This window comes from Colias philodice, chromosome 6, assembly GCF_061535455.1.
Source record: "Colias philodice isolate Cphi_HAF_F1 chromosome 6, ilColPhil1 Martin Lab GWU primary, whole genome shotgun sequence".
In the NCBI taxonomy this organism is placed as follows: domain Eukaryota; kingdom Metazoa; phylum Arthropoda; class Insecta; order Lepidoptera; family Pieridae; genus Colias; species Colias philodice.
In genome coordinates this window covers 10,637,168-10,647,924 of record NC_143091.1, presented here as the reverse complement: position 1 = coordinate 10,647,924, position 10,757 = coordinate 10,637,168, and the positions used below count along the sequence as shown (strand labels likewise).

General features: G+C 32.1%; 1 protein-coding gene across 1 annotated transcript; it reads right to left on the bottom strand.

The window, feature by feature from the left end:
* Positions 1-2,049: 2,049 nt before the first annotated feature.
* On the bottom strand, positions 2,050-10,709 carry LOC149488029 (uncharacterized). Its single transcript, XM_089696766.1, has 6 exons — positions 10,468-10,709; positions 10,165-10,379; positions 9,635-10,084; positions 9,506-9,562; positions 5,547-5,668; positions 2,050-3,978 (listed from the first exon to the last, which is right to left on the bottom strand). Exons 2-6 carry the CDS (start codon positions 10,292-10,294, stop codon positions 3,715-3,717), a joined length of 1,023 nt encoding a protein of 340 aa, XP_089552892.1. The 5' UTR covers positions 10,295-10,379; positions 10,468-10,709; the 3' UTR covers positions 2,050-3,714.
* Positions 10,710-10,757: the final 48 nt, after the last annotated feature.

Below are 10,757 nucleotides of genomic sequence, written 5' to 3'. Positions count from 1 at the left end.
CTTTTTGAGATCTGTCAACTGTCAAGTGTCAAACAAGAAGTCGAGACAGACGCGATCACATTCCCCGTTTTCCAATTACAGCACTAGAGCGCATTGTGCGGCATAATGCTTAAGGTTGAATGTTCCAACTACAGCAACGCTTCGCACAATCGAGCACTAGAAAAAGTAATGCGCGTGAATTGATGCGTGCAATCGATTTATCGTTAGTAATTATTAATTGTTGGAAAAAATTTTAAAGCTTTCGTTTCATTGTAGTTTTTTTCAAAATAATCAAAGTTAATACAAATTGTGTTAAAAAAATAAATATAGGTATGGATGAAGGTACAAACATTGAAAAAAATGTTAATGAAATAATCAAAATCCAAATTACTTAAAATAACCGTAAATATTTTCCAAAAAAAATGTTGTGTGGTTTTACGAAACCACGGTAAAAGTGAAACTGTTCGAACGGTTCCGAACACTGCTTTGTGTAGCGCATGTCGCGTGAGCCGCGATACACGCGACATGCGCTACACAGACCAAAAAGTTTGAGACGATGTAATAAAAGTTTCACTTTAATTATTATGTATACCACTTTATTTACACATTAATGAGGTTATTGCTAACTCTATGAATATTTTTTTTTCAACACTGGACTTAGCGCAACCTGCTGGTGCGTTTCATGTTCCAATTAAGCATCAGCATAATTCGGCATTGTGCGGCACTGAGTCGCATTATGCTCTGTAATTGGAAAACAGCCGTCAATAACTTCTTCAAAATTTCATTTTTAAACTAAAAACATTTAATGATTCACACAACGCCGCGGCCGTTAATTTATATTATTAATCTTTCAAATATTTTGTTTTCACTACTTTATATATGTGTATTTGTATAAAAATCACAGATAATAAAGGACATATGAACAGATAGTTTATATCTCTGTAATCTGCTTAATCTCTGCTGTGTGACTGCAGACTGATATTCAGTGTGGAAAATGGAAATTTTCGATGGGCCCTGCAGAGAAAGTACTTGAAACACTGGAGATATAAATTTTGCTGAAAGGAAACATTCCTTTATTTTTAAAATGAAATAGAATCAAAGCTTTCAAAGATTTTCGAAAATTCACTCGCTTTAACCGGGAATCGAACTAACTAAAAAAAAAAAAGACGTGTGGCACTCGGGGACTGCCGCGGTAAAGCTATTGCATAGCATGCCTTCAAGCCACACCTCCGAGCCCGTCGGAATGGGGAGCGTGAGGTTTTTTCGTTACGGAATTTCTCGATTCGTTCCCCGCGCTCAAGACCCGCGATAGAAGCTATGCAATAGCTTAAAAGTTATTAAATTATTGAAATCGACACAATCAGCTGCGATAAAAATTGTATTATTCAGCTATGAATAAAAATTATAACCTAAGTGTTTAAACTTTTACGGTACAGTATACCTACGTACCGGTACACTATGTTTATTTATCAATCCTACAACAGACTACTCCATTAACATTTAACGCTTTCTTAATTATTTTCTCTGATGCCACTACTATTTAAACTTTTAAGCATTTCAAACTCGGATATTTTTCCTTATTATTATGATACTTACAATGATAAATATTTTCATGGTTTTAAAAACTAGAATCATTATAATCGTATCTTATATGGTATCATTCTGCTAACAAATTATGATATATTTTGATAAGTTAGTGATTCCAAGGTGATTCCTATAAGCTTTGCAAAAGACAGAAAAGAAAAACAATAAAACGCGGGTAGTTTCTGAGAATGAAACATATCACTGGAAGAAAGAGGATTTATGACAACATTCCAATTTTTACGTGGAAATTCCCAAGGGATATTTATTTGAAAAAAACACGAATGTTATTTATCTTCTTATATATAAAAATGAATCGCAAAATGTGTTGGTAAGCGCATAACTCGAGAACGGCTGAACCGATTTCGATAATTCTTTTTTTATTATATTCCTTGAAGTACGAGGATGGTTCTTATGTAAAGAAAACGTAAACATGTACCACGGGCGAAGCCGGGGCGGACCGCTAGTAATGAAATAAAACACATATACATTGTAAGGCACATTTATTGTGGACGGGAATAATATTCAAGATATTTACATTACAATATATGCTTAATTATCTAAAACAGACATTATTGGCTATTATAGAAAATTTCCCGCGAAAAGGTTCTATTAAAAACATATTTTAAATAACCAAAGGTAACAATATTAAAATAGGTGTAAAACCTAACTTAACCTAGGTAATACTAAATCTAAAGATATCACATTGAGTATATTAAATTACTTAAGTAATTTATTTAAGTAGATACCTAATCAATCGTAAAATGTTACGATAAAAAATGAACATGCTGACTTATGTCGCTCTATCTATGCCTTAAGAATTAAACCTTTGTTTATTTTTCAACACAAGTTACGCACATTTTAAGTTCCCATTATTACAGTTAAATTTTAACTTTTCATTAACTTACAAGTAATAGACACCTTATGACTTAAGGCACACAATAAGGCATTTATTGTCCATGTAACTTTTTTGTATTCGAATTGGCTAGTATGAATTTAATATACTTAATATTTAAATTTTGTTGAGCATTGCAAATAATAATGTTTAGTTTAAACATCTATTATCTATAAGCAAGGAATTGAAAGTGAAAAGTAAACAAACGTTATTCTTAATTATTTACAAATAAACCATACAAAATTACTAACATAAAATCATCCCAGATTATTCATGAATTCGAACCAATACTTTCGTACAACTCTTAGTTCATATAGTATTATTTACATCATACTTATGATAACAACACTAAATTAAAATTACACTTAATCGCAAAACTATGTAACAAAAATTTCGATCACTCTTATGTTAAGCACCGTTTAAACTCAAAACTAAAGTACTTGACTCGGCCCTAACACCCTAAATAAAGTCTGCACTATTAATAATAAATGTCAAAATATAATTCCTACAATAAGTCAAATGGGCAAATGCAGATTTGAGCAATTACTATATCGTAAATATTAAGGTTTTTTAATAATAAATTTCGATAAACTCAACAGGACATGTTAATTTTCCGTCCATGGAAAACACAGCAAATTTTTCCCTTGTAAATAAATGACAACACAGCGGTTTTATATAACACATTTTCTTATTCAAATAATTTAGAGATCACTTTTGAACAAAATAAATGCAAATTTACGAGATTAATATTAATTATCAAGAGTTGCATGATTGTTAACGGTCACAGATTATACAACTTGGCCAAAATCTTTTATGTCGTTCAACAAAAGTTGTTTTGAAAACATTGCTACCATAATTGGTATGTATTGGTTACTCACTACTGTGATGTATTGTTTCATTCTATTTACATATGGCACGCTTCTTTTATACATAAGCACCATTCAACTGTTCACAAATAAACATTGGCAGTGATTTGCATTCATTGGATTTGTGCATTGCGATTAATGACACCCAGAACTACATATTAAAAATGTCATTCACATGTATGGAATTAAGAAATAAATTATTATTTTTGAACTGCAATAGTGTATACTAGTAGCAAAATGTACTTTCGTGTAAAACATTTAAGCAGTTATTTTCTTTCACATAGCACATGCATTAACTGGAAGACTTCATATGGCACAAAAAAGTCACTAAGTCAGTAAGTACCGAAGTCACTCACCACACTTCTGCATTGAGTCACTACACTATCACAGTCACTAGGAACTTAACTTCACGAAACCAATGTACGAGTATCCCGGTCGGAGCCACAATGTTCTGTTCTGTTCTCTCTGGGCGATATTGACTGTATCGTCCTTGAACAGTCGAGCCACTGTGTGTACGGAGCAGGATATCTGGGACTTATCCAAAGGTCTGGAACTGGAGTCGTCGCCAGTTGCACACGAGGTTAAGAGTCGAGGTGCAGCGGCTGGCTGACGGGCCCATACGAAGAAACTGTTTGGTGCGTGGGTTAGGTAGACTACCTGTAATTAAATTTGACTTTGAAACTATTTTCATAGAGGTTATAATCGAATGCATGGTTTCGAATTGTGCCCACATTTGTTTCGGGTCAAAAAATTTAAACTGGTTAACTAAAAATTTAAATTTTAACTGGAACTACCTTGTAAAAATCGTAACAAAGAAACAAATCATTAGCTCGCATTTCGCATGAATCATACTGACGTGGATTGTTTTGCTGTGTATTAAATATTAATTTGTTATTAAGGTAATAATAATAATTCATGCTAGAATATTAAATAATATTTTTAATCAAATTATTTGCAAAACACAAACAAGCAGTATAATCGAATTATCAGTAGTTTGGCGCGTCTAAACTGCGCACATCTCATAATCTGTTTACAATACCTATCTTTGTCTAGAGATAACTGCAGTACCTATATTTAGAAATATTGGCCTAATTTTCTGCGTTACTTTTTAATGCGTAATTGAAACATTCGTCATTTTATCGTCATTTATATAATAGGTAGTTAATAGATCAACAAAGTAATTGACAATCATTAGATTTTTATAGAAACATTGTTAGAACACAATAATACAGTGCAACCGATTTCCTCGATTTAACAAATTTTTCGTAATCCCCTAGAATTGTCCATAAGATTCAATATAAAATATCCCTTTACATTACGAACATTTTTTGCGAACAACCTCTTTATAACGAATTTTTAACTATCAAGAAAAGTATAAATATTAAATACCTCTAATTAACGAATTTCGTAATATTTTTTCTTTCCGTAATTGGGATGTTTCAAGCAATGTTCCTGAATATCTTCTGATTAGATGATGGTATATTTAGGTATAGGTACGATAAATTAGGTTTTAAGTACTAAAATTTTTGAACCATATTTTACTTCTATTATTCCGTGAAATTTTATAGTATAATTAATGTTTATCATATAAATAATATTTGCGCTGTGACATGTAGATGGATATAAAAATATATATCGACTACACGTAACCAACCCACACTTGCTCATTATAGTGCTTTTAACCCTGTTAATGATCCAACAGCAGTTTAATAAAATTGAAATATGCTTTTATTGGAAAATAAATTTACAAATTTGAAATAGTCGTTTGTTTTTATAGATAAAACAAACACTGATAATGAATCATTAAATTACCCCTGGTTTATTCATGAAATCAAAATGTGGTTAAAGTATTTTTAGATCTGAATTTTCAAATAAGGATCTGCAATTCTTATGGTAGATGGTTATGGTTCTTAAGTATTTTATGTATGAATGTTTATTTAATATGTCCTGTTTCTTGGGGTTTAGCAAAGTTAAAGATACCAGCAGATGATCAACTCTTAGCTCAAATCATAATAGGTTTAGTGATCCTGATATGAAATGGTACATAATATGATACTCCACCAGAGAACTTAATAGTTAAAACTAGTACCATAAAAAGTAAATAATATACCGTACTAGTACATAAACACACACATCTATAAATACGAAGGTATCCCTTAAGTTACTTCAAATACATTCCGAATATTTCCTCGCGAATAGTGTCTATTTACGTAAAGCCAACTTACTTGCGCGTAGACTAAATACAGCCCAGGCTCCTTTATAGTGAAATAGTTGGTGTTCAGCTCTATTTTGGTTTCGCTGTTCTTGGTCGATACCTCCGTGTCTCGCACCCACGGGCCCACTATAGCTGGAATGTAAAATACTTATGTTATAGAGGAAATATTTGTAGCAAATAAACTCTGAAATTACAAGTTTAAATTGAAAATCCTTTCGGAAGCAGAAACCTACATTATTTGTGAGTGGCTCAGGCTAGAAGTTTTTAATTGTAGAATTTTAAGGAGGACGACTACATACCATAAAACAGTAATTCTATCTAACTATAATAAAACTAGCTTTCTGCTCGCGGCTTAGCCCGCTTATTCTAAAACCTAATAAACATTACACTAAAACCTTCCTCTTAAATCACTCTTTCTATCAAAAAAAGCCGCATCGAAAACCGTTGCGTGTGTTCTTATTGATATTTATAGACTTTAAGTTTTATACATTGTATCGAGATGGGATTCGCATACCTAATAATAAGTCAGAACTTATAGTTTCGCACATGTCTAGAGACTAGAACTAAGGTCAGCCTTGAAATCCTGTCGTCCGCAAAAACTACGAGTTTCTGAGAACGGGTTGGAATATTTTTAGACGATAGGTATATGTTTTGAGTAAAATTATGATTTTAAAGCTTTAATGGAAAATGGAAAGATTTTCATGAGTAAGCATAAACTTTTAATAATTTTAATAAAGGCCACACTCGTATTATTTAATAAATTTAATAATTTGGCCTCTATCATAGTTAATTAGTTATGCATTTTATTTGATAAAGGCTATGGCTTTCTCTGAGAAAAAAAAAACTGTGGTAAATCTATATCTTTTTGTATTCATAAAATTATTAAAATCAATTTTGAACAAATCAAATTTGGAACAGTTGTGGATGTCATTTTTTTTTTAATTTTATAATTAGTATTTATATAAATGTAGGACCTCGGAAAATACGCGGGCAGACTGAAAATCAGCGCTGTTCGGGTGTTAGCCCACAGCATGGCTGAGTCTGTTCCGATTGCCTAATAGTTATATTGTGTTTACTTTTAAGTTAAGATAGTCTAAGTTTTTTGTTGGCAATAAAGCTTTTTTTCTTTCTTTCTTTCTTTCTTTCAATTTAGCCGTCTAGGATAGAGAATACTATGTAAAGGTATAATAATATAAAAATCTAGCGCTTAAAGTAAACAAAGACTTTTGTGATTACTAAGTTAATACTAACAACTAATAGATATACCTAGGCTATATGTAATTTAATAATTGAACTCAATCAGGACAAATCAATATTAGCTGTTTACAATGAACACATGATAAGCAAAACGTGCGTACTATTCGCTAAACTCGATTTCAGCAAATATCGATTGTAATACAAAGCCTTTGTCCTACGTCAATATACTATTTATTATCCCCATAGAAGGAACATAAACACGGAAAACTATTTGATATAAGTTCGCTGTCGGCATTACCGCAAATAACGTCACGTCACATCATCTATATATGTATGTATATATGCATGTTTAAACTTTATCTAAATATGTATGTTCATTCCGTACTTCTATCATTAGATTCCTCATTCCGTAGTAATTAAACCGTCTATACTCGTTTAAGAAACTATTATTTCAATATTATTATGTTATTTGGAACTATTTTGTCCAAGCAGGTTTAATAAATACGGCTGACCGCGGAATAAAATAGGATACTTATATTTACAGATATGTACATAGTTATAGATGATGGATATCCCGAACGAAGACAGGATAAGCTAGATATATCATAAACTTACTAGCTGTGTCCCGCGGTTTTGCCCGCATTGCTCCGCTCATATTGCTCTTAGCCTGATGATATTTATAGCCTTTCTCGATAAATGGGCTATCTAACTAGTATTATCTAGAAGTTCATGAGATTAGCGCGTTCAAACAAACAAACTCTTCAGCTTTATAATATTAGTATAGATATTGATACGTATTTACTACACGGTAAGGACAAAATATTTCATAACGGTTACCTCTTACGTTTAAAATGGCTGACTCGGATATCGTCGTCTGCGAAATGTACAAGTCGGCAATGCTAATTATGCGGTGACCGAAATACTTAGTTTAAAATAGTTCGATTGACTATTCGCTTATACAAATATAGTAAGAGCTTGTTAATCTGATATTTATTTTATGAATACCGTAGCTTTTTGAGAGATCCGAGGTGGGGGTCATTTATGGATTACTTTCCGATCGATAGGCAATTTTGGGATTACATTGTTGTGCTGGCCTGAATTGCAAATAATTCAACTTCTGTAAATTGAAAATATTTCTTTTGGGTCTAGTTGAAACCACACATACCTACACTATACAAGTAAAGTATCATTTAACATTTAAAATATCATTGCTTTAGCCTTCAGGCAAGTTAACGCGTGGAACGTTGTTTTTACTTAAGGCCTATTTTAGTGGCGGGCTTTATTCTATCCCACAGTCCACAGATTATGGACCAATTAATAAATAAAGGCATTTTATCATTTATTAAATTAAGCTGAAACTAGAGCAATACAGTTCACCTATATTCCTATTTTTTATCACTGTTTATATACTGGTATTCTATATAGATTTCGAGTGGTACTTAAGTAATTTTTCAATGACGTGATTATATGATTATTAGTGATTGTATTATGTGGTAATTGCGATCATTTATTGCGGTTAAGTGATCTATGAGTAACAAAGATAATGTCTTTCCTATGAAAACGAAGAAAATAAAACATTCACATATTTACCCGCTCTAAAAACTCAAGGCTCATTAATAACTCGATCAATTAAATGTATTTCTAACGAAAAAAAAAAATAATAATTAATCGTGTACCTATGACACTTTCGCAACAAAGTTGTTACATTTATGGTGACTTAATATCACTCACACGTGTCTGCATGTTTGGCTTCCTGTATCACAAAAAAACTGTTTTCTTCATACAATATTTGCAATTAAAACATGTAGGTATTTTTTTTTAAGTTTAGAACTATATGCATCGAATTAACACTGAAATATGATGGAGGAGGAAAATTACGATGGAAGAATAATAATAATTAATAACTTGAGGGGAGAAACATACTTCTCAATTTAATATTTTCAAACCAAAGCAATGCTAACTACTAACTACTAAGGTACACCATCCACAAATTTTATATTACATTATTTTGGATTAAAAATAACATACTAGAAGAGCAACAAGTTCAAAATTACTGTGTAAAAAGGAGTGTTCAAAAGTAGTGTGAAACTGATATTTAGATATCATGCACTTAGATATAAATTACAATTAAAATGTTATTCAATATCGGTATGCAGATGGCAATTTTAATTGTTTCCAATGAGAAACACTTCCATTCATTGAGAGATATTAAAAAAGAAATTATATAACAATGTCTAGCCCTTTAATTACCACCAGCAGTTAATCAAAACACACATATAAATACAGTTATGGTAATTTAAACCTAATAACAATGCATAAAGGTTTATAATCAGTTGTAAAGTATTTCAATTGTTCACACATCCTGTGGTATGTAAATAAATTAACATTATAATCACATATTTCTGAGATTATATTATTCTGCTTTGTTAGCATAGCAATATCAGCTGATGTGGCTATTGGTTTTTTTGTCTTGCATTCATTATGCATTATATTCATATAGGACACCTTATTTTAATAACTAAAATAAAACTTAATTATGAAATTGGTGGTTAGATTGAAATAGAGTTGAAATTTTAGACTAAATCACTACATAGTATAAAACAAAGTCGCTTTCTCTGTCCCTATGTCCCTAAGTATGCTTAAATCTTTAGAACTACGCAACAGATTTTGATGCGTTTTTTTTAATAGATAGAGTGATTCAAGAGGAAGGTTTTAGTATATAATTTATTATGTTTTAGACAAAGCGGGCTAGTAAATTATAAAGGTACTTACATTGTGTTCCTAAATTTAACTCCCTCATAGCACCATTGAATTGTACGACTAGAGGCTCTGAAATGAAGATCAATTATTAATTTCTGTTTGCTTGTACTAAATAAATTTATTTCCAATTAAATAAAGTACCTTTTTGGAAGACTGATAAATCATAAGAAGGATTTTTATCATGACTAGGATTCTTTTTGCTCGAGTCTAAAAGTAACATATCTTCTCCGAGGTCTTCAACATATAACCTCCTAGCATTCGGTGAGATCTCATCTTTGAATTCCATTCGAGGCTCTCTTGCTTCCAGACCTCTTTGACGGGGCCTCAAATGAGAGACTAATGGACTCTGTATAGTCTTATCTTGGTGTATAACTCCATCTCTTATATTCTGTATGAGAAATTGGTCTCGCAAAACGTCGAGCTGCTTTCTCATGGATATCATCTCATTCCAATAAAAGAAAGCTATCGAGCAACTTATTATCATACATATAACACTTAGTAAAACGTTTAAAACGAACATGAGCTTAATTTTCTTAGAAGACGCTATGGAGAAGGTCGTATTTATATGCACGCCGACGTCCGCTGGTTTTTCTACAAATAAAAATAACGAGTTAAATAAAAGAACTTACAACAAATTTTGAATGAAATATTTCCATGGAACTAAAAATCACCTGTTTGCAGATGAATGACAGTCCCGTCGTTTACTTTTGGATTTTTACCCGTGTTCAAAAATATGTTCGCCGCACCTGCTGAATTAAGTGGGACACCTTCGCTTAAATTAATTTTTCTCTCGCCGTCCATTATAAATATTTTGAACTGTACAGAGTACTATAGTAGTACGCACATATTTTGTTTCATACAATCATTGGTGTAGGCGTCGTCGTCCCTAAACAAAGGAAGTAAAGCTTATTAAAAGTTCGCACGGACCACACGATAACCAGCAGTTGATAACAAAAAATAACACTGTTACATACCACAATTATATACACGTCGGCATTTAATTATTTAATACACACTTGTTTAGTTCTACATTTGCAAATTTTTACTTATCACTAAAAACGAGTCCGTCCACCGCACAATAACAAACAAAAAAGTAAATAACACGAGAGAAACTTTCGATTCGTCCGTTCCACTGCTTGCTGGCATTGGAGCGCGCGCGCGGCTTGACCGCAACTGTCGACGCGCCAAATTCAAATTGCCTACTGCTTAGGCCACCCGCCACAGAGTATAGACTGCGAAAGGCGAATGTGGGCCGAGAATCGTC

Excerpts from the sequence above, each read along its gene's own strand:
- LOC149488029 (XM_089696766.1), bottom strand. The coding sequence starts at position 10,294 with ATGGACGGCGAGAGAAAAATTAATTTAAGCGAAGGTGTCCCACTTAAT. Across the intron at positions 10,085-10,164 it reads TGTCATTCATCTGCAAACAG|AAAAACCAGCGGACGTCGGC; the intron begins GTGATTTTTAGT and ends TTTTATTTGTAG. Across the intron at positions 3,979-5,546 it reads TGTATTTAGTCTACGCGCAA|GTAGTCTACCTAACCCACGC; the intron begins GTAAGTTGGCTT and ends ATTTAATTACAG.